The sequence below is a fragment of the Seriola dumerili genome, unplaced genomic scaffold, assembly GCF_002260705.1.
Source record: "Seriola dumerili isolate Sdu_G_001 unplaced genomic scaffold, Sdu_1.0 BDQW01000109.1, whole genome shotgun sequence".
Taxonomy (NCBI): domain Eukaryota; kingdom Metazoa; phylum Chordata; class Actinopteri; order Carangiformes; family Carangidae; genus Seriola; species Seriola dumerili.
Genome location: NW_019174364.1, coordinates 67,493 through 92,029, shown reverse-complemented (window position 1 = coordinate 92,029; position 24,537 = coordinate 67,493). Strand labels below are relative to the sequence as shown.

Genomic DNA, 24,537 nt, shown 5'->3' with positions numbered 1-24,537 from the left:
TAGGTCTAGTGATGGAAATATCACTTGATCAGTCAATCCACCACTTCGGTTCAGACTGAAATTTTTGGTGCATTCATTGGCGTGAAATTCAGTTGCAATTTACTTGCAATTCACTTGAAAAAATTCATTCATTTCAGAGTAAGTGTTGTGCTGTGTCACATACAGCGTAGAAGTCATTTCCGTGTTAGAAGTCAATGTATTGTAGTTCACAGTATGTACACAGGATGTCACCTTCCATGGATTTGGACATGATATAAGTAGGAAGTGGCCGTGTGTGAACAAATGAAAATCCTTGAGCTGCGAGCAACAAATATATCACATAAAACCAGAAGAAGAAATAATTGGACTACACTTATTTCACTAGACACGTAGTAATGCTATGTGGTGGTGGATGCATCATTTACGAACCCAACAGTGCAGCCTCTCCATGACTTTAAGTTTATGGTTAGACTCTACATAAAGTCAATCTGCTATGTGAATCCATGTCATCTCTGACTTACCAGTCAAGTTTTTTACATCACTACGAGGAGACAAAGAGTTGCGTTCACTTCCCAAACTGTAATCACAACTGGCATCCTTTTGTTGAACAAAATGCATGTGTCTCAGGAAATCATCTGTTTTGACAGTAAACTGGCAGAACCACTGTTTAGGTGAGGATTTTGTCCTCCAGAGAGTTGTAGTTAGGACTGGACGAGTTGTTTCTCCAAAGTACAGGTTACAGCTTGTTGTATCATTAGCAGATCCAGGCAGTGAGCAAGTGAAGAGAAAATGGTCACCATCAAAATATGTAAGACTTATCTCTGGTTTTTGACCTGCAAAAGAAACAATGAAAAATTGTTTAAAGAAAATGTGCCATTCTGCTAACAAGTACACTGCATGTTGTAGCACCGTAAGAATAATTTTAAACAATGCTCACAATCACATAAGTCCTAAAGTCCAACCTCAGTCATCATGTTTTACTGTAAATGTTCTGAGGTGAGAGTGACTTACAGTACAATAAGAGTCATTACTCAAAATAAAGCAGAATCTGACAACAAAATCAAATTAACAGCTCATACCACAGACATTTTATTGGGAAAAGAAGTTGTTGAATCATCTTTCTCTTTTTTTCTGTCAGTTATTAATACCTGAAACTTGTCAGTGACTGCAGACAAGAGAAACCGAGAATGTTTCTTCCCCCACAGTGTAGAAAAAATACTGACACAAAAACAGATAATGGAGTCTGACAGTTGAAAGTGGCCGAGTGTGTCTCTGTGATCACCAGTGGATTCACTCAGTTAAGGTAAAAGGTGTCATGAAAATTTTGAGGAAAACATTTGTTATATCAAATTCTTAATACTTGCCATAATGTCATAATATTTCTAATGGAAACTTGTTATTTAGAGAAAGTAAAGAAAATTATACTGTACAACAAAATTGAAAGTGGACAAATTGCTAACAGACTATAATAAACTGAAAACAGCAAAGCATAGCAAAGGTGATCGATCAGACTGACCTTGAACTTGAATCTGATGAAAGGAGCCAGTTGGAAATACGATGCGTTAACAAGGTAAATAGACATCTCAGTGATAACTTCAAAAAAAGGAAGATTAAAACTCCACACAATGTGCAATTCTGTCAGAGGTAGGAGTCAAGCTCAAGGTTGCACAGAGCAAAAACACAGGCAGTGAGATAACATAAGATTTCAAACCATAACCTAGAATTGCCACCTTGCACAAAATATAGTCACAATGTCCCTTTCCTGAGTTACAGTGTTGAACAATGGTCAGAAGTGTTTTCATGATGTCACAGTTAAGTTGACATTTGTATATGAAATATCATCACTCCATAATTTTATCCTATTAGACATTTGTGTTAAATTGGGTTATAATTAGCACATGAATATGAGAGTTATGGCCAAAAATGGTCACCAAGACCTTGACTTTCACCCTTTCATCAGCAAATTCTAATCAGTTCATCCTTAAGTCCAAGTGAATGTTTGTGCCGAATTTGAAGCAATCCCCTCAAGGTGTTACTGAGATATTGCATTCACGAGAATTTGACACCCTAGGAAATTACTGCCTGCGGCGCTGGCTGTTGGCAGCATGGAAGCATAAAAAGATCAAATGTAAGAGTCGTGTGATATGTTATGCTGACGCATAATGAATGAAATTACAAATTGCAGTGTGAACCTGCATTTGTTTATAATACTTGACATCAGTGGTTCTCCAAGTTTTTCACATCAAGGAACCCCTAAACTGACAAATTAGACCACAGATAGCCATTTAATATGGTTTTGTCCCAGGGTCCCCATCTGATAAGATTTTTAGTTTTAGACGTTTTATTACAGAAAGTGTTTGAAACTCCTGACCAAAATAGTTACTTATGGATGGAATTATGTTAAAATAATTTATTCCCTTTTGTTGGGGACCAACAGGAACCCCATCAAGGACCCCTGCACCCCACTTTGAGAACCACTGCCCTACATTAATTACAAAATGTATAGGAGGTTTAACTTACACATTAGAATGACAAACAGGCGTCCAGCCATGATGAAGCTGAATATTGAGACTGTCCAAGATCCTTCAAAGATAGTTGTGTGACTGACTACACTGGCACAAGGGCCAGTTTGCAGAACAGGAAAACCACAGCAAGCATCAGAAGTGAATCACAGAGATACACACACACACACACACACACACACACACACACACACACACACACACACACACACACACACACACGCACACCACGACTGATAAAGTTATAGATAACCAAAAGCAGGTATGAAAACAGTGCAACAGGAAGAAACACCTCAAAGCAGCTCAAAGACAGGCATCCAGATCTGTACACAGAATTCAGGACCAGTGAGTTTCAATTAACTTTATAAGTCATCAAAATGTTCATGTCCTGAAATGTTATTATTATTCTCGGAGAATTGTGACAGCAGTTTAAACTACTTCTTGCACACTGACTATATGGAGGTGTGCATGTGTGTGCATGTGTGTTAGCACACTGTGTGGGCAGCAGCCTCTGTTGTCCGTTTTTTGTTGTGGTATTGAATTTGGTTTTCAATGGTATTCGTACCAACTACCAAATTTCTGGTATCATGACACATACACAGAGCACACAAACACATGCAAACACTTTTACTACTCGCCGCTGTGTCAGCTGCCTCCAACAGAGAGAGCACGTCTTTAACTGTCACACAACAACACACACCTGGGATTGATATAACATTCACATGAGGGTTGTGAAGTGCCTAATGATTTGTGCAAATATCTAAGTAGTTTCAATACCTATAACCTAATCTATACAGTAGCAATATTATACCATTGTTGTTGAAGGAGTTAGAAGTCACACAGTGTTTTCAAGCCACAATATGTAGAGATCTGTACAATCATAGCATCCTAGAAATCATTCTGGAGGTGTACTTTTTTGTTTGTAGCAAAATGAGAGAATTTCTGTGAAAATAGGTGCAGTCCATGTGGATTTCAGGCCTTCATTCAGTTTGCCCAGGTTGTGTCATGGAGGAGAGAGTTGCTATCTGCCAGTGTCTTTTTTGGTGCCCTCACTGGGGAGTTTAATATTCAAGTTTAATATTTTCAAGTTGTACACATAGTGGATTTTACTGAAAGATGTAACTGCTGGGAGGGATGTTACAGGTCATAGAGGTTAGTAGTCCCCTTACATCAGTGTTTTCCAATCAAGACTGCCTTAAAATTATATTCAGGCGCACATGTGTACACTGAAACTGTTTTTATTTATTCCTCCTGTTCATACTGCCCATTAAAAGGTCCCTTCCTTATATGTTTCCACTGAGATTGATGGGCGACAAAATCCATAGTTCTGTGTAAAAATACATTCAAATCCGAGTTGGAAAAATCAGGTAGAAATCTTCCAAAGTTACTGTCTTTTTAGTCTGAAATTCCCTCTAACCTCAATATTTGTAAAACTAAAACAGCCACGAGTTTGTTTGTTTTTTCCTTCTATAACCTATTCAGCTCCTCCTTTTCGTTTTTGGGAACTTTATCCATTTAATTTGTATTTCCGTTTCGTTCTGTCATCTTTCCATTATTTCCCTCCTGACATAATGGACGCATCCACTTGAAGAGGTGGGGGAGGTGACAACGGTCCTGCACCTGTCTTGTTACCTGATAAGAACAGGAAAGCTGGGTGGTTTAGTTTGTGCACCTTCCTTCAGCTTGGTTATTTTTAAACCACCGGTTCACACGGTAAAAGGTAACTAATGCCAGAAAAGTAGCAGCAGAAGTCGGATGCAGTCTTCCGCCATGATCCCCTGATGGCTTTAATTTACAACCCCTAATCAATTGCACCTGGTGTGATGTGATTCACCTGCTCTCAGTTTAGTGGAAGCAACTGCATAAAGACGGAGACAGGGCAAGAAGTGCATGTGGCGCATTTTTTGACTTTAGAGAGCCTGCTTTGTGTGTGGTGTTTGTTTTTTAATATTATATTCTCAGTAATGCCTCCTAAAAAGCAAGCAGCGGACTCTGCTGATCCGACTGTGTCATCCTCCAAAGATGCCCCAGTAGAAGAGAAAGCTGAGTCAAAATCAGGTCTGTGCGCAAACGCCGATAAATCGGAGAGAAGTTAATATTGAAACTGTCCCAGTTTCCAAAGCCGTTGCGTGTTCAAAATGTGTATATTGTTTGTTCCCTAGATGCTGCGGCCCTGCGCAAACTGGCAGCTCATCCATCCACAGCCATTATGGTGAAAGAGGCGCTTAAAGAGTTGGACTCACGCAAAGGGGTTTCATCCCAAGCGATACAGAATTATATTAAACAAAAATACCCCTCGGTGGATTTGGTTAGGTTGAAGCACTTGGTTCGTAGAGCCCTGAAAAAAGGAATCGAGAATGGCACGCTGGTGCGGCCTGCCAACTCCAGTGTCACTACAGGCGCGATGGGAAAATTTAGGGTAAGATATCAAATCTACAGCTCCACCTAAGGGGGTCGAATAACGTCATTAATCTGGCCTATTTTGTTTTGTCTTAAGCTTGCACCGAAAGTCAAGGAGCCAAAGCTCAAAACTGAGAACACAGATCCTAATGTGCAAAAAGCTCCAAAAGAAGCCAAGGATGGAGCCAAGAAGCCCTCAAATGCAGGTAAGAATAAAATGGTAAAATTGACCCAAACGGTAATTTAGGCCAATCTTACAGGTGTCTGTTTTAATTGCTTGCAAATTCCTAAAGGTGCCAAAAAGAAGAGAGATGCGGTTAAGGAACAGGCCAATTCACAGGAGGTGAGAATATTTGTATGCTTGGAGACTGGGGGGGGGTCAAGGGTTCATGTCCTCTGTATTTATCTGAGTTGCATTGTTTGTTTTTTGGGGGGGGGGTTTTCCTTTTGTAGGACTTAAAGCCTTCCAAAAAGTCAAAGAAAAATGATGAGGCTGCTACCTCAAAGGCTGCTCCAGCAAAGAAGCCAAAAGCTAAAAAAGCTGCAGAGAAGGGGGATGACGAGGGAGACTCTGCTTCAACCAAAACAAAGGCACCAAAGGCAGCCAAGTCCACTGAAAAGGCAAAGGCAGGAAAACCATCCGCGAGCAAGGCTGCTAAAGCAGGCAGTAATGCCCCTGCCTCTAAAGCAACTGGGAAACGAGGGAAGAAAACTGGAGAGTAAATTTAGTTGACTGATGTTTGTTTTTTGTTTTTTATACTGTTGCAATAAAATCTTAACTTTCTGAGCTTGTGTGCTTTTTAAACTTTTGACATTTGGAGCATGATGCTGTGTATGTCTTTATTCTGCTCGTTTCAGGACGTACAATATTGCTGCTTCAAATACAACTGGTGGGCCAACAGTTAGTCACAGTGGACACAAACACCAAAAGGACTGACACAACAGCCAGCAGCACACCGATACATTTTCATGAAGAGTCCACACTGTGGCATTCTCCCAACACTCCAGCTGTGGTTGCTGCAGCGCCATCTTGACAGGCCTCCAGCACCTCCTACAGGTCAGACAAAACTTGAAAGTCACTGCTAATCTAAGGAGTTGCATACCGGTAAGGAGCACCACTTGAGTGAGTTGTATCCTGTTTCTATAGCAGATATTTGGACTTGTCATAGCTGTGACAAAATTGAACTGCCCTAAGGGAAAAAAGGTGCTGGGCTCCTGTTAACCACCCTGACAGCCCCACTCACTGCAATATGTACAGATCTTCTACAGTACTAAGTACTCCCTGGCCTGATATGCTTTGTGGTGAATTGATTTTAAGTTTAGGAATATGCAACATTTAACACCTACATTATTTTAAAACTTAAGTAAAATAGACATGACAGATATGTTTATTGCTATGACTTGTCAAAATGTCTGCTGTAAAAATAGTTTATTCTAGTGAGACTTTCATGAATATCTGTTGCTCTTTCGTAAGACTGATTAGCAGTCTTTTCCTCCATGCTGGCTAGTTCCTCTTTCAAGTTCAAAATTTAATTCTGGTGCAGTTCCCAAATGTTACATGCTTCTTTAAAACCAACTACCAATGAGAAGAGGAATGATGCAGTTAGCATGTGCTTACTGGATTAAAGTACTCTGTGGTTTGAACGTTTTCAAAGCCTTCATGCTGACCTTGTTTTTCCTGAGTGCTCTCAAGCATCAAAACCTGAGGACTGGGCATGATTGGGCGTATCGTCCTTGGAGTTACAGGGGTGTCCAGGTGCTCCTGCAATAGTATTAGGACAGTCATGCTCAAATGAATTTTGTACACAATATATAAAAACATTAAAAACAAACTGAGATCAGAGTTCTGCTTAAAGGTGAGAATCTCTCCATAAAACCTTTAGTCTGGTTCGAGATTAAAATCTCAACCCCTTTTATCCAGTGTTTCTATCTGAATTGCATCATTCATCATTTATTTAATAAAATGTAAAAAAAAATAACGTGGCCCTTTGTGCATATAATGGTATGAACAAAAATGCTGCTTGTTCCCACACCAAAAATACTGAAGGTACAAGGAAAGCACACTGCTTGGCTCCAAAAACTTTAGGTCTGATGATTGCTGTTACCTTGATGTAAAATGTTTGAGGCTTTGAGCATTCACCTCCAAATATGTTTGTAAAGATTTAACTAAAGATGTGCAATCAAAATAAAAATCTGCATGACCAAATATCTTTAGAATTAATTGAGATGATAAAGTTTTTGTGGTTGTATTGCTAGCTAACTAGATAGCACTTACCTGGCTTCAACTTAGCCACTTGAATTCAAGTCAAGTCGATTTTCACTTAGCATTAATGAATAAAGCTATTTATCCAAATGGTTTAATTCTGCATACAATACTGTTATGAGTGTGCTCGACATTCAATTTATAATTAATCCCTTGAACAGCAACACAACCCTTAACGTTTAAGTCAAAAGCACAAATTGTCCAAGGTATCAAGGACTTTGCCTTCACAGGACGATGCTGCTCTAGAGACAGATCCTCAGTACATGATATATAATGGTGGGGGTGCTGTTGTATTGATGATAAATATAATAAAACTTTCTGAGGTGTTTTGGTTCCTCAGCGTATCCTCAGTAACATAAATGGAGTAGATGACATAACAGAAACACCTGTCCGTATACTGCAACACAGTTCAGCATCATAAACTGCAGCTTCCAAAATGATAGCTGAATAAACACCTGTCTAAAACAGTTTTAGCTATGTGTACCTAATAAACTGCCAACTGAGTGTAAGTTGTAAGCGTTTTTGTGGATGGATTCTTTCACCATTGTAATGAGAAATATTACTACTACTACTACTGGCCAACAAGTGTACCAAAACGACCCCAACAAGAGTTTTTTTTGTAATGTATTGTCACATCTTTTGCATTGCAGACAAATATGTTAGAAATTTCACCTTTTAAAACAGCAAATTTATTTGTTTTTAAAAAATAAAAAAAATCAACTAAAAAGTATTACTATTTCATTGTCACTAACAGAAACAGTACGGAAGCACTGAGTCTTTGAGCACTTTAACCGCTCTTCAAGTATGTTAATTCAGTTCATAGATTATTCTTCTGCAGTGGAAAAGCCACCAGGACAGTAGGATCCAGTTGGCCCAGAGGTCAGGGTCACAACTCCAAACTAAATGTTCTTGATAGTAATATCCTGGTTGTGGCAGAACCAGTGTTATTGACTTCACATATCCAAAAGAAACAAGTCAAGAACCCACTACTATTTGATACAGTGACAAGTCTGATTCCAGAGCAATGTAGCTGATGTGCAAGCACCCCATTCTTCAGAGTGTAGTGAGCCAGAAGAGGGAGAGTTGGTCACACAAAATGAAATTTGATAAGACTGAGAAAAAGGGGAAGGAAAGGGCAGACTGAAAAAACAGAAAGGCAAGACCAGAAGAGAGAGAACTTACAAAAAGAGAACATGGATAACTAAATTAGCAGATCACTGTCAGCTCATTACAGTTGACAGAAAATTAAATTACAACACCTGTATTAAAAATAGCAGTGACTTCAAAACAATACCACTTGGATCAGCTTAAAAGTAATAAAAACTCTGAATTACAATTTCTTCTGTGGGGAAACAATACAAAGTTTTCCACATGTAAACAAATTCACTCAGAAGAGAGAAATCACGTGTGCAGTTCTCTCAGCCCCTCCTTCAGCTATGCCCCACTCACCCTTGCAGTATGTGTTTGTGCCACAACTGCACCAAAGATAGAAAGTTGATACCAAATACCCAACCCTTTCTCCCCTTATTCTCTTCTTCTCAAAAACACATCTCACAAAGTGATAAAGTGACAAACCTCTGATGCAATCCTCCTAAGTGTTTCGAGAATTTGCAGAAGAAGAAGAAGAAAAGGTAGGACTATTTAGATTCAACTCCCTGTATGGGTCACCCTTAACACATCAGCCCCAAACCCTCTGTCCCTTCATTTAAATAAGACTCTCCAAGCCGGTCATCTTGGATGCAGAAGAAAGCGATGCAGATACTCTGAAATGGCATCCCAGTGCCTCCAGAGGAAGGCAAGGAGGATTACAAGGAGCAGCGTAGAAAGCGTGCGACTGCGTGTTTTCATTAATGGGACGACACAGTTCGCCACCGTGGACACAAACACCAAAAGGACTGCCATAACAGCTAGCAGCACATTGATTAGTTTTCCAAGAAGAGTCCGCGCTGTAGCATTCTCCAAACCCTCCAGCTGCACCACCTGCTGCTGTTGCTGCTGCAGCTCCATCTTGGAGATACGTGTCTGACATGCCTCCAGTGCTTCCTACAGGTCAGAGACAAAACTGTCAGTGAAATAGCTGTAATGACAAAGTAGACACGTGTTCATTCCAGTGAGGCTTACCTGAATGTCCCTTGCTCTTTCATAAGACTGGTAAGCAATCTTCTCCTCCATGCTGGCTAGTTCCTGTTTCAAGTTCAGAATTTCATTCTGGTGCAGTTCTGTCAGGTCATTGAGTTGTTCCTCTAAACGTTCACACCTGCAAAATAGTGAAAACAAATGTACATCAAAAACAGAAACTTTTCTTCCACCCATACAGACCTACTATTCTACAGTATAGAGGATATGATATGCTACCTGTATCGTTCCTCTTGCAGGGCTTCCATGATCATTGTATAGTCCCGCTGATAGTGGGCTTTTAAGTTTTCAAAGGACTCCTCAAGTCGACCTTGGTTTTCCCGGAGCTCTTGGATCTCATGCAGAACGGCGTCAAAGCCTGAGGCCTGGGCATGATCAAGGGTATTGCCCTTGGAACTAGGGGGGCCTCCAGGAGCTCCAGTAGTGCTATTGGCTCCTGCAGAGCCAGATGTACCGCTAGAACAGTCTTCATCACTGCCAAACTTTGGGCTGGACTGCATCTGTCCTGTCCCAAGGGTCCTCGTTGCCCCAGAGCCAACACCCTCATCTCCCTGGGTTTCATCCAAAGAGTCTTTCAGGGCTGCAATATTATCAGCGCTGCCAAACTTGTTGCGGATGAGGGAAGCAATTTCTCTAGGCTTGGACACCACAGCTCCAGCTGCAGAATGAGTGGCTTGAGAGAAACTGGAGAAGCCGCCTGTCACCTGTAATCAGCAAGATCGGGTCAATGCTCTATGGCCCTGTTCAGAACTGGCATTTACATGCATCTTAGGTGATCCGATCACAAGTGGTCAGCTCTGGACGCGTCAGATCACACCTGTCTCAAGAGACCACTTATGATCAGATCTCAATTCCAAGCTTTATATGCAAATAAACCAATCTGACAGAAAGGTCCGTTGTCAATGTGTGAGAGAGAGACAGCGAGAACAGGACAAGAGGGGTTGAGCGAATCTTTGCACTGTGCACAGCTCTACAATGAAATAAAGTTTTATCGATCTGAAAAAGTAAAAATTTTCGGTTCTTTGTGAAACTGTGGCGAGACTAATCAGACTTTGGCAGAGGACGTCAGTAGAGTAGGCGGTCCTTCAATGTGGCCCAGGACGCATTTGCGTTCACACTGCTAAAAGAATACGGACACATGTGGCCCAGACCAGCTCTGAATGTGGTCTCAAGTGCGTCCTCAATGCTTCCTGGGTGTGTTCACACCTGGACTTGCAGCTGTCCACTTGTGATCAGATCACCCAAGACGGACATTAATACCAGGTCTGAACAGGGCCTATAAACCATCTGCGTTAACCACAGTAAACACGTACAATAGGCTGAAAATGTCCTGAACAATATTTTCATTAAGGTGGAAAGGGATTATTAAACATGTAATCTTTTACCAATAAAATGACATAAATCCTTAATCAAATAATTAAGAGTGGACTTTGCCAGCAAAGAACATTGAAGGCGTCAGTAAAAAGCACACACCTTGGCTCCAACATCTTTCAGCCCTTGGTGCATGTCTCGAAAAACATCTTTGGGCTGGCGAGGGATGCCGTTGTGCTCCACCTCACGAAGCTTCCGGTGATAGTGCTCCAGCTTCCTCTGCAGTTGCTGAATAGTCTGAGCTGACTTTTGGTTCTTCTTCTCAAACACCTGTTTGATACGTGCACTCTGTTGTTTGTCTGCATTGTTGGCAAGTTTCAGGTATTCAGCCACGTTGTCGTCACGTGCAGTTTGTTCAATCTTGATTTGTTCAGTGAGCTTGAGGATCTTTTGTTGTAGTTGGGCGATGGCCTGCTTAGTTCGCTGGGGGTCTGGAGTACTGTCAACTACATCATACCCGTCTGCACCGTAGGGGAGGGCATTGGGTGACACAGCAGGGCCTGATCCATCATAACGATCCAGCTGTTGGGATAGACAAACAAAAGATCATAAATGTGAAAAAATGCTTACATTTAGTTCATTATCAGAAAACATTAAAATCACTGTAATTTGGTGTTTGGTGGAGAAAGATATATTATCTGTCACAGGGCAAACTCCAGGATGAGTGACTTGATGCCCTGGGGGTCACACTGAGGCAAGAGGTAAATAATTAATCTTTGTGATTGATACAAAATGAAATGGCCCAATAAAAATAAAGATCTACCACAAATGGAAACGTGAAAGCTGTGAGGTCCTTATAATTTGAACTGGAAGCACTGTATGTTAGAGCCACCTACTGTATATGATGTGACCCATAATGAGAGTAGAAAGTTATGTTGTCTGATAATGTACAAAAGAGGAAGATTTAATTAAAATTTCAACTGTTAAGATCTGCCCTTAACACCAACTACAGCTATAACAGGATATGCAATACTGGAAACAATATGGTATTGAAGGACAACCACATAAAAAGCTGGCAAATCTCCAATTTTTGAGACTTATGGTACCTAACATCTTGGCGAACAAATAGTTTTAACAAGTGTTAGCTTGTGATCAGGTTAGTCTAGTTTTCAAATGTATATAATGCTAATTTTCCCTCAGTCTTTGTTGTGATTACAGTATTTAAAACAGCAACAATATCACCACTTTAACCTAACAAAGGGGCAAACTGAACAGTCAAGTCCAAAACTACCAGATGTCCAAGGTATTAAGACAGGGTTATGCTAATTTTAATTGGTATTGCTATTTTTTGAAAGATCAGTAAACCACAACTAAGAGACAATGAATGGTCTAAGAGTAATTTTCTTTACTGACTGAAAGCTGTCTACCTTGGTATCAGCTGTGGAGTGGCCATAAATGGACCTTAGCTAAGAACTGTCGATTATAAGTAATGTGTCAAAGGTTTTACCAGATGAACAGGAGGGTGCAATGTTTCCAACTTGCTTTTGACTGCTGTTGATCAACTTAATTCCACCCTTCTGCAAGTAGCTAGACCTGTTGCATGGCCTCTGTTGTATGGTGTCTACTTTCTCCTGTTTTGTAATTCCAGAGATTCTTCTGTCACAGATGTTGTTTACATATTCCAATGGTCATTGAGTTTAAAAAAAAAACAAATCATGAAACAAGTTTGAGTTTGTTTAGCCCTGCAAGCCTTCTCTGACCTGAAGTACACTCAGGCAGCAAAAGCTAAATTTAGAAAGGCTTAAAGCACATAGTGACCAACCACTCAAAGGCAATCTCTGACCTTCCACCACTGACAGCTCATCTCCCCATTCACCGGTTCATCCAGGCACATCTAAACCATTAACAGCCTTTTAAACACATTTCTCCAGTTCACTTACTTTAGACGTTCCTGCGCATACACTGGTGCATCAGTCAGTTTTATCTTTTATTTTTACTGCTAGAAAGCCACCATATACAATGAATTTGTTTCCTCATGACTGCACAGTGTCTCTTTCTATTATGTTTTGAATCTGAATGTTTTATGTCCTAAGGCCAAACTTTCTATGTATACAAAATTTTAGGACTGAATTCAATTAAACAATGCCATATTCTGTTATGCCAGTTGTACAATTAATTTACTACAGCAAATTTTATGGCAAAAGATTTATAAATATAAAATTTTAATTTCTTTTTTTTTTTTTTTTTTTTTTTTTTTTTACAGGTTTTCAAATAGAGGAAATTGAGACTAAATGTTAGCAGTTATTCTAAGTAATACATACAAATACTGAGTGCAAAAAGGAAACACCTCACCTTCATAAAGTTTTTATTGTTTTACATTTTCTTACTTTTATTTGGGACAATACAGGTTTTTACTTTTGGAACTACATTTTTCTTTGTGCTTTGGGGGATATTAGCAGAGAAAATGTTGCCATGGAGACAGTTAACTGTAGGAGACATGTTGAGTCCTGATTTCAGCCTATTTGTTTTAGACTTGGCAAATTTACATCTTGGAAAGTGACATTGCAATAGTTATCAGCCATCACCTAGGGATGTGGGAAGTTATAATGGGCAACCAAAACGATTAATCAACTAATCAAAAACATAATCTGCAGTTTAATCAGTAATTAAAATAATATTGCATATAATTATAGCCCTATTCATAGCACTGAAATATCCTAGTGAATGACTAATATCACCCTCCTACTTAGCAAAATCTGTACTGTTGCATGATCATGGTTTACTTCTCACCCCAGACCACCTGACAGGGCTCTGACACTCACCTTGTCAGGCTCCTCAGTGGAGTGGTAACCAGAGGTCAGCAGCATGTCAGCCAAGGCTGGGCTGCTGGGTGTGTCTGTGGTGGAGGAGGAGCGCGGGCGTCCAGACTGCAGCAGGGCCTCATGGGTGCTGCGCCTGTGGATCTGGGGGCTACCTTTCTGGGGGGGTTCCCCAGTGCCCCCCGCCTTGCTGCGGCGGCTCTGCAGGCTGGTGCCTCGCTTCATTGGTGGACCACCTCGGATCTGCAGTAGAACACGGCTCAGAGCTGCAGGGGGGGCGGAAGCAGCAGGGTTGTCAGAATCCAAAGGGAGGGCCAAGGAGGCAGGAGCGTCCCCTACGTCTGACCCTACATCAGTGGGTTCGGAGGGAGGGGCGCCTGTGCAGGACGAGGCGGAGTCATGTGGGGAAACGGAGGAGCGTCGGCGCTGTGGCTGGAAGAACTGCTTCAGGCCATGGCCCAACGCTCCCATGTTCTCCAGGGCATTATGGGTGATTTTGGACAAGCCGTGCTCTGACTCCGACGCCCTCCTGCCGACCTCCAGCTCTGCTCGGCCTCCTGTGTCTGGCTCCTCTGGACTCTGCTCACTACTACCCTGATCCATCAGAGACCTCCAGTTTCACAGTGAGGTTCTACTTGCCGCGCAGGGACTAGCTACGCCCCGTAGACACCACCCCCCTCTGAGAGGCTGGTCGAAAGCCAGGGAGCAGAGGGGATGGCGCTCAGTTGGGCCTTTTGAGTGGGCATGCATCTGTGGCTTGGCTCAATGTCATGCTTGTCTACCACAAAAGGAAAATAAAATGGATTATGACATGCAGCAGTGAGTGATGAACATAATAAGCAGCAGCAGAATATAAACCAACACCAAGCAACAAAAACTGGGTTGACACAGACATGACCATTGATCATATCATGATTTTCTTTAAGCTCAACATAAGACAGTTTCTTATTAATTTCAGATCATCTTTTTCTCAAACAATTCATGACTGAAAAAACAAAACAATTTTAGCTAAACAGCATGTGGTATGTATGGCAATGCCAACCCAGTAATGCAAAAAATAAAATCTACAAAATAAACAAGGTTCTGAGAACAGTTTCTGAAATGTTGAAGTTTGTTTTATTGCGCATGTTGAAGGTTGAGGCCTTTGGCTGTTTGTCAAATCACTTTCCATTGTTTCATTCGGGGCATTCGAGCCCAACTGTACGAAACCTCTCATGATAGTTGAATTAATACATTTCAGAAAGTATTCGTTATGGAAATTAAAAAAATCAACATAATTGAGAGTGCTTGGATGACGCTAACAAAAAAACTACAAAGTGTGAAAAATGTAAATGAAATTCTAAATGGACAGTGATTTATCTAATTCTTATCTGATTGAGGTGTTCAATGATCCAGAGCAGTTTCCTCTTTGCATTTCATTTTATAACAAGGATAAACCCTGTAACGTAAAGGACCATTCCACATTTTTGGCTCTCAGATGACAGCTTACATAAAACCCTTTTGGTTTACCAACATATAATGAGACAGTGAGAGAGAAAGCAAGAGAAGAGGTGAGATAGAGTGTGACAGAGAGCTTACCATCAGCCCAGCCTCTCCTCTTCTGACTCACAACTCAGGGTTGGCTAAATGAAGCAGAAACAAACAAAAAATATAAATAATATGCTCCATACGAAACAAAAGGAAAAAGGGTACAGAAATAGACACACTGTAACATGACACAAACATTAACAGACTTGGACACAAACCTTTAACTCAGCAGTAACTGGTAATAATGGGTATGTAAAAAAGTGCTACACCAAATATGACACTAACCAAATGCTTCTAACATGCTGACCATAGGAAACTGTCAACGACTTTATGGAGCCTTGGAAAATACTGTACATTACAGCACACATAATGTTTATATGACATGCTTTGACTACATTAACATGACATTAGCTGTAGATAATGTTGAAGTAATGGTACTACTATAGTTGTACATAGAAACAAACTTCAAAACATGGCATTAAACACTGCTCAAGACTACTTTTAAGAGCTGTCACTGAAAAACCCATCTGTAGCACATACAGGGGGGTGGGGGACGTTAACCTGAGAAAGATCCTCCTTTCCTTTTTCATTTATGATGATATCTCACATGACCTGATGGGTTTCAGCATTAGAAAGATTTTTTAACAGCACCTGTGGTTATTTGACAATATCTAGTTTTACAGCATAAACATTCCATGGTTATTAATAAAATAAATAATTTTTCTACAAAATTTCCAATAATGAAACTGCAAGCTAATCGTGTATTTCTGGAAATTCAGTAATTCCTCAAGTATAGCCATTTCTCATACCAGAGCTCATATCTGCTGTGTGAATACATGCTTCACTTGCACTGAATCAAAACCTTAACATTGGCTGTCCTGGGTTTCAGCAGCAGTAAAATGTACAATACTGTAGTACGATAGTAATTCATAGTACAAACGTACTGTAAATTGGAAGGTTTGCTTTGCTTGCACAGCATCTGTTCTGCATTACATATCACAGCTATTACTAAGCATGAGAAACACATTTTCTATGCAATTTTGCAGTACATTATAAACTATAGACCTTAGTGCTTTTCACATAGACCGGAATATAATCTCCTTCAGCAGCAAGTATCTGATTAGCCCTCCATTAAGTCTTTGAGCCCCCACACAGGCACTTTTACAAATCGTAGTGTGTTGCATGTTTGACTGAGACCTGAAGAAAATATCCAAACTTTATATATGGTCTATATGATACACAACTACTTGGTACATTTGTGCAGACAAATGGAAAAATGATTCCATGATTCAGCAGAGCTAAGTATCGTTTAACAAGCCAGCAGCAAAATGTCCTGACAAAAAGACAGTGAAATGCTCCATTAGTGATACATAGTGACTCAGTGCTGCTCCTGCTGTTAGATCAGTAGTGTGTGATAAGAAAGCACTTTGTTGAACGGTAGGTGGTAGGAAATAGATTAATAATGAAGAGTATCCTTACCAATTCTCGCTGATCAACACACTTGAATAATGACTGTTTCATTTTTTTAAATTTTTATTACTGTTCACTTACTCCCATCACTCATTTCAGTCATTAGAAAAAATGAAAAAAACAGGACTGTTTGCCTGAAGCATCCCTCCCTCTGTAAGCACAATACTGTAAAAAATGAAATAAATAGACCACTGGCAACCAATATGGTTGTATCACTGAGCTTCATCTATAGGTGCCTCTCGTCTTACAGAAAAACTCTCCAACCACATCTCCTGATCATGTACCACTGCTCATAACAGATATTCAGTGCAATGCAATGCAGTAAGTATTGTAAGCTCAAGACAAGACATAGGAACAAACACTCCACACAGTCTTGGAAGTATATCCTTCATCTATAATAAAAAAAAAACAATGGTGTCCGGCTCCTCCAGGCTGAGGGCAAAGTGTTCCCTTTGAAGTGGGTCAGCCAACATTCGCCTATCACTCTCTGTACATGCAGTGCTCCAAGGTCACACCATCTACAGAGTGTTGTGCATGTCTAGGAGCATTTAAGCTTTTACTTGCATTAATGATACATTGCTACAGTATGGGTCTATTACTCCAATATTCCTATAATCAGTCATGAGTAGAACTCACAAAAAAGACATTGGAAAATACAAGTGAAAATTGATTGAATACATTTTATGGTATGGTGTGTACAGTACAGTAATAGCAATAGCATTGTTCAGTAGCAATAAATTCAAAGTCAAATATGATGAACTTTCATTACGGTAGAGGTACCCAGTTCAGCAAGAATCTAACTTCAGATAAACATACCTTCAGATGTGGTCATCAGCAGATGATTTGTGGTTCTATCAATACAGGAAAAAGGCCTAATAATCCAAGTGAATTTCCACCGCCACTCTTTGGGTAATTCTTCCAAATTAGATCTAGTGAGATAGCTGTCAAACTTTAGTCAGCTGTTTCCAAGGACATTTAGGAAAATCACATGCTGCAAAGAAAAACAGAAACACAGGCAAGAGAGCATGAGAACCTTAGTGCTGACATTTTGCAAGCTGACAGTTTTTCTTGAAGAACAAAACAGTGGTTCTGCACAGACATGGTGTGTGTTAGCACTACAAAGGCCAAATGTTAAGGATACCATAAAGAGTTTTTGCCCACTTGTGGCACAGTAAAGAAATGTTTGTAGACCCCAGGCAGACTAGCGTGAAAGCAAATATGGACCCAAATAAATCAAAGAAACATACAAATGTTTTGACGATCGAGACATTATTTTATCAGATCTTGCAAATTCAACTCTCCTCGACCCTGTGGTCAGCAGCAGGAGGCAGCAAACCAAACAGCAAACAGACAAAGTCTTGCTGACTTTGTCTGGAGGGTGTGTGCAGCATCTTGTAAACTAAAACCAAAATATTATCATTAGGAGTTAGCAGAAGCCAAAACTGAGCTAAAAGGCAGAGTGAATATTAGATTTATTTACATTTATCAAGTGCACAGAAATGGTCAAAATATTTGCTTATTTATGTCTGCTAAATGTGTTATTAGGCAATTGTTAGTACATTCACCCTACTAACTTTCTAAAGCAATACAATGTTATAGTGTAAGAATAAAAATCAGTGCAGTTTTGCAGTCAAAACTCCACAGGGTACCTTAAATGTCACATAAGTTAAAGAGCCAAATCAATGTTCCCCATCTGAGCTAGGTTTTGATCCTCCTCCTACTTTCAAATGTATCAAGCCACAGGGTCTACATGTAATGAAGTCCATTGTGTGAACTGACATTTAAACACATTAACATTTGAAACAAACCAGTACAGTCTTTTGTTTTAACAAGAAGCTCATACAAGTTTGTAGTTTCATAACTTAAATGGCAAAGTGAAAACATGTGTTTTAATTCTGTTCAGGGCAGGCCTCCAAGGCCTTTTAGCTTAATCCATTGTGTAATGTTAATTAATGGTGCCGAATAGCCCCCTTGAGGATACCTGCAGGACATGAACCATTTGCCTGTCTTGTAGAACCACAACTGAGATAAAATGACATTTAAACAATAAACGGTGAACACAATAATGTACAGTAACTATACTGTAATACAAACATCTCTCCCCGGATGTTACCGTTGATGGTGCATTACGAGCCGATCGCAACCACCATCCTGTCAGTAATAACATCTACTGTTATTACCCACAATAGTTTCCTTTTGACTAGACTATCGCGCAAATGAAAAGCTTTCATGTAAGCACGCTATACGTTGGAGAGCTTACCATGAGCATACAGCTTAGGTTGGTTAATTACTAAATAGGTAACAGGTGCATTCGTTGCAGTTACATGTAATGTAATTATAATAATGCTCAACACGTAAAAAGCAGACTGTGTGATAAAGTAACATTATGTATACAGATACTACACTTTATATGAGAGTAAAGTTATGATGTTACAGCAAATAGTCTGAGCCCAACGGTTTAACGTTAGCTACAGATAAGAAGAGGATGACATTAGCAACTCACTAGCCAACGTTCACAGGCCCGAATTTAAATTCACACAACAGTAAGACATATTTGCTGAAACCGCCAATGTGGTTCATCATTTTATTGTAGGGTGTTGCAAACCGTTGCATTAGATAAAGTAAAAACCATCCCTGTCCCCGATTTGATGGCTTGTCTGCTCCTCTAGTAGCTAGCAGTACAAGCTAACGTGCTGCACCGGAGAACGTTCATTTCACTTTACGGTGCACACCGGTGTTACTATGCGGGGCGAGGTCATAGCGTTGTGTTACCTTACGTGCAGACAGTCTGTATACGGAATATTTGGCACTAAACACCTGCCACGTATACCAGCTGCATTTATGACCCGAGTCTGTAATTAAAAGTGTTTACCCGCCCTCCAGGTGAAGTGAGCTCACCTGAAAACCTGAAAATTCCATTCTGGTTCCAATGGATTTTGAGAGCTTTACAACCAGAGCATAGCCTTTAAATTCTCTGAGTAGTTTGTGTTGTTTTTGCTGTTGTTTTTTTCAAAAGGGATGAACAGGCTTTGAGAAACGGCAGGTCATGAATGCTGTTGGCTAGGAGGCAGGGAGGAGACCTGCATCTGATTACCAAACATAAATTACCTTTCATTATTTGCTCTAGCTGCTGATAGACCTCTCTGCTCATGTACTTTTACATTCAAGTTCATTGGCCAACCTCAATTTTACTGATTTGAATGCATACATTAGATGGTGGCCACCGTGTAATGTGATACACACCTGACAAGCTTTCCAGTATAATCCAGTAGATTAATGCATACCGGTAATAATATGTTAGAGTCTCCTCCCCTGTTTGAAAAAAAACAAAACAAAGATGGACCGGAATCATGAAGGTAATGAGGTTCTTGTGTTGTTGGCCATCAAACTCTGGTATCTTAAATTGAATATTGTACCGACTGTTATAACCAAATGTCACTTACCACAACTTATATTGTGGTATCCATTTTTGTCTTAACCAGCTCTACAATAAATATGTAATCTAACCATTAAAAATCCAACATCATTATTTTCCGGAAATGCAGCAGAATCCGGTCCAACCGGCATCAAACAGCCCTCACAGGTGTCAATGGATAAAACAGACAGGGTGAGTTTAGATTGGAGGTGTTGGTTGGCCATCTGTCACATACTCCTTCTAGGCTTTCTTAATCACACCTTGGGAGTCTTGTATTTCATGATGGCGTATCGCTACAGTTCCTCCAGTATAGGTTTGCATTAGCTATGAGTATCCTATTTATATAGGTAATATCATCCAGTGCTTATTGAGGACAACGTCCAAACTGTTCAGTCAGCTAAATGTGACGCTAGTGCAATTAATCTAGCACATCCTGGTCTGGCCGCTGTGGAAAATATCACTGTTATCAGGCCTGAGTATTGTCCCCAAAGTTAAACCTTTACATATTTTCACTATACAGCGCAGGCATTAATTCTCTTTTGGTAATCAATCACATTAAGATACACCTTAACATCGCCCACCCCGACTATCCAGGGTGGCAAAACAGGCGCTTACTCGCAGCCCGTCCACTCAGCCTGTCAGTTAGCAGGCTGGCTAGGCTCTCAGGCTAAAAAAAAAAAATATCGCTTCAGCTCCAGCCATGGTTAGCTACAGGCAAACAGGGCACAGCGCCAGGCGGCAGCAACAAAAGGATAAATAACTCTAACCAACCGTGACCCTTGAACAGGCCGGATAAAAGCATATGGAAACGCATTTCATTCATAGAGCAGTTCGCAAAACGAGTGTTTTGCTGGCTAGGACTTACATGGGCGCTGAGAGGATTGTGTTGATGACCGTTCATTTCTCCCGACGGTGGAACACTCCCACGGTGACGTCAAATAGCGTGCTCAGCGTCAGAACAGCTGAGCAGCAGACAGCTCACCGTCCCACATCATGCGCGCGGGACCCAGTCAGTACCGTGTTTATAACCAGGACGTATATCTACGACTAACGTTAAACACTGAAAATGACTGTCTTTAGGCCTGTGGCTGCACTGGAGGACACTGGGGTCATGTCCGCACTCATATGTCTGGGAATTTGAGGGTTTTAGGAGAGTTACAGTCTATAAAAAAACAACTAAGAAACAATGTTTTAACTGATTCAGTGATTTAGACTTATGATAGGCCTATTTGAATTAGAATGTTCAATATCAACAAATATGCACCAGAATGTTGCTCCATGCAGTGTGAAAAAGGTTTTAAACAATTTATCCATTGGTCGATCAAACAAATAGCCTAATAACACTATTTTGATGATTAACAATTCAAGTATTTAAAAAAAGAAAAAATATTTCCAGTTACTGCTTCTAGCCTCTGAAATGTATTTTGCTGTTTTGTTTAGCCCTCTTGGATATTTTTGGACTGTTGGTCAGACTAAACAAGCAGATTAAAGAAGTCCTCCTTGGGCTCTAGGAAACTAATGAGCACTTTTCACAACTTTCTGACATTCTAGGCACCAAACATTTGTCAGTTAATCACAGAAATAATTGGGAAATGAAGTGTTTCTAGGCTACAGCCCTGAATGTCTTTACCAAGACATCAAACATCAAGAAAACTAATTCAGATGCTAATTGTGTAGCTAGCCTTGCACTCTATCCACCCCCACAGGAAAATTTACATTTTGAATCCCTCTTGCTAAATGCATGACAAGAAACTCAGTTGCTTGCTCTGTAGCAATTTAGTGATTGATTTCTATTCAGCAGGAAATGATCCTTGGGGAGTTTGTTACAGCTTTGCTTGCCAAATCTGTGAGGTTCATCAAAATGTATGAAGGAGAGTCTGTGATGCTCCTGGGGGCCATCAGCAGCTGTGATTTTGGCCTTTGATGAAAAGGAAAGGGATAAAAATGGAGGCATGGCGTGGTAGATAGGTTGATGTTCATGCTGATCAAACTGAGGTGAGTTTGTAAGAGGCGTGGACAGAGAATCAGGAAATGAAGGCATGGGAGCCTGTTGAGGAGCATATATACTAGTATAAGGGTTTGGATAATAAAATGGCTTTAGAGCAGTGGCTGCACTGGTTGTTGGGGTGGTCGTAGGAGCAGCAGTTGGAGATTGACTATTTTGTCTTTGTGAGGGATACAACACAGGGATCGAGTAGGTCTGTGGGTACATGTGGTGGCTTGGGGTTGGCCCTCTGGAGGCAGTGGGAGTTTAGGGAATGTCTATACAATACTGAGGTGGCATTAGAAACTGGCTGCTGGGGATCAGCCTTCCCATCATGCTCAGACTGGCATCTGAGGTAACTGAGCCAGGAGAGCAGTAGTGTTTTTATCGGAAGTAGACTGTGTTGGTGGTACAGGTCTGAGAAACAAGACTTACTGAGAGAATTGTGGATACTGAGGTATGAATGCGAACACAGGGTGCTGAGCTGCAGGCCCTTCTTGGTTTTTGTTGTTAGAACCTGATTCTGCAGTAGGACCTAAGGGTAACTGTGGTTATTGGGGCCGTGGTGCTACTGTACCTGTTGTAGGAGCAGGGGTGTGTGTCGGAGGGGTGGGCTCAGGAAGCACTAAGTATCATGTAAACACTGGAAAATGGGGGAACTGATCTTACTACCTGACCACTGTCACTGGGAGGCATAGTTGTTGCTGTGGTAGGTTTAATGTCTGGTAATGAAGAGCATGTGACTAAGAGCTCAACATCCACTAACAGAAGAGTAAGTAGACACTCCTCATCCTACAATGAAACAAATGGCGTAAATTAAAAGCATGTGTACATTTCAGCTGTTTACCACAAGAGGCTCCACCACCTTGAACTCTATACACAATCAGTGCAGTTAGTGTCAGTCCTCCGGAAAACACTTCACAGCAAGGCAAGACACTGTCACTGGTGACCCCATAAATGTAGTGGTAGTACATAATCACCATGCTATGGTTTGGGAAAAAGGGTGAGAAAAGGTTAAGCTCAGATTGTAAGAGTTTTAGATCAGTTGGAGGCAGAAAGTCCACCTTCCCCAAAACATAAAAGTTAATTTACTGAGGTACTGGGACCAGTATTAGGACAAATTTATTAAGATTCTTAATTGAAATTCAGTTTTTGTACAGCTTACTGTTGAGAACAAGACATACATGCTTTGGAACTAACTCTTAACCTGGAATTTACCACTGTCCACGGGAATATGAGGAGCTCTGACCTGTTTGACTGTCAGAGTCATCAAGTTGTCACTACATCGTACTGATGGATCCAGGTGCTTGAGTTTTGCATCCATCAAACTGTGCAACACTGGAAACATAAGGACAAATTCAATTTGCCCTGCCATGGAAAACTGTAACATTAAATTCACTTTCATTCGCTCTCTCTCAAAACTGATATATTGCAACATGCTTAAAAAATACCCAGGAGTTTTTGATCAGTTGTGTTGCTGTAGAGTAATGGTTTGAGGAGCATGGTCCATTGCTCTGCCAGCATGCACACAAGGACCCACATGCAGGCTATGAGCATGTTCGTGACATATTATACTTTTCTGCCCACTGTAGAGGGCCATACACACCAGGTCTCAATGTACCCTGGGGACTATAACGGGTATCATACCACTTCACGTCACATGTCAAAAATAATCATCTATGGGGCGTCTGCATGTCATTCCCCCTCTCTCTGCCTCCTCATTTCCTGTCTCTCTCTACTGCACTATCAATAAAGGCATAAAAATCCCCAAAAAATATACTTAAATAAATAAAAAATAATCATCTATTATCATATGAGGCTGATGTGTTTTTGAGAAATCAGATGAACCCAAGACTTGCAGGTTTTATAATGAAAGAAAACGGCTTACATAGTTGCCTAACAGGCCTGTTGGTATTAACCAAGCATCAGCAGCTTTTATAGCCAACAGTCAACGTATTGGATCCTGACACTTCTCGAGCTTTAGGAGACAGCATTGGTTTGTGTGGTCAGGTGAATAGGCACTTTGCTTGATTAATCTGGATTCTCAATCAGTAGTAACAAAAACAAAAAACAAGTTTTTGATAGCAATGCTGGTTCATATTCTGACCCATTCAATGTAGTTTTGGCATTCACTTTTCATCTGCCTTTAGTTCAACTAAAAAGTTAAGATAGTTTTTCTTTTAAAAACACATTTCAAGCAAGTTGATAAAAAACAATTACAGGTAATTCATATAAAAGTCACTTTATTTAGAAACAAGAAAAGGAAAACATCAAATCCTGTAAAGTTTTGCACATTACCATAGATAACAAATAATAAATGCTCACCTGACTTTTAACCAGTGAGGTTTCTACACTAATCTGATGCAAACAGGAGAGCTGTGATTTGAATTTTCAACATACTGTCTGAAAACTGGTATGTCCTGCATAACATTGACATATAGAAACAAGCATTATAAAAGTCTAATGTTGAAATGCTCATAACATCCACTAGGAATAAAATATTGTCATTTGCACCTTGCCTTCCTACCATTTCCATGCAGTTAAATGTTTAACACATGAACATGAAAATATATCAAGATCTGATGAAAGTCAAAGCCTTATCTTTTCCAAAGCAGACACATCTTATAAAATCAAGGAGGATCTGTGTGATACTGTAGGGTCGTTCAATTACTTTCAAGACAATATTATAATCAGTAATCAATATCAGTTTT

At 40.4% G+C, this 24,537-nt stretch overlaps 2 protein-coding genes across 7 annotated transcripts; one reads left to right on the top strand and one right to left on the bottom strand.

Annotated features, from left to right (window-relative positions):
* The first annotated feature begins 4,465 nt into the window (after positions 1-4,465).
* On the top strand, positions 4,466-5,624 carry LOC111222949 (protein B4-like). Its single transcript, XM_022746887.1, has 5 exons — positions 4,466-4,559; positions 4,664-4,920; positions 4,999-5,107; positions 5,195-5,244; positions 5,355-5,624. Exons 1-5 carry the CDS (start codon positions 4,466-4,468, stop codon positions 5,622-5,624), a joined length of 780 nt encoding a protein of 259 aa, XP_022602608.1.
* Positions 5,625-7,894: 2,270 nt separating this feature from the next.
* LOC111222946 (transmembrane and coiled-coil domains protein 1-like) lies at positions 7,895-20,758 on the bottom strand. 6 transcript variants are annotated; one of them, XM_022746877.1, is made up of 8 exons: positions 20,708-20,758; positions 17,244-17,418; positions 15,009-15,052; positions 13,434-14,208; positions 10,774-11,193; positions 9,520-10,004; positions 9,286-9,421; positions 7,895-9,207 (listed from the first exon to the last, which is right to left on the bottom strand). In XM_022746877.1, the coding sequence occupies exons 4-8, from the start codon at positions 14,031-14,033 to the stop codon at positions 8,893-8,895; spliced, it is 1,956 nt and encodes a 651-aa protein (XP_022602598.1). In that variant the 5' UTR covers positions 14,034-14,208; positions 15,009-15,052; positions 17,244-17,418; positions 20,708-20,758; the 3' UTR covers positions 7,895-8,892. The 6 variants fall into 6 exon arrangements, with proteins under 6 accessions (XP_022602598.1, XP_022602603.1, XP_022602604.1 ...); XM_022746882.1 differs by having other exon boundaries at positions 13,434-14,203; XM_022746883.1 differs by having other exon boundaries at positions 13,434-13,696.
* Between the last annotated feature and the right edge of the window lie 3,779 nt (positions 20,759-24,537).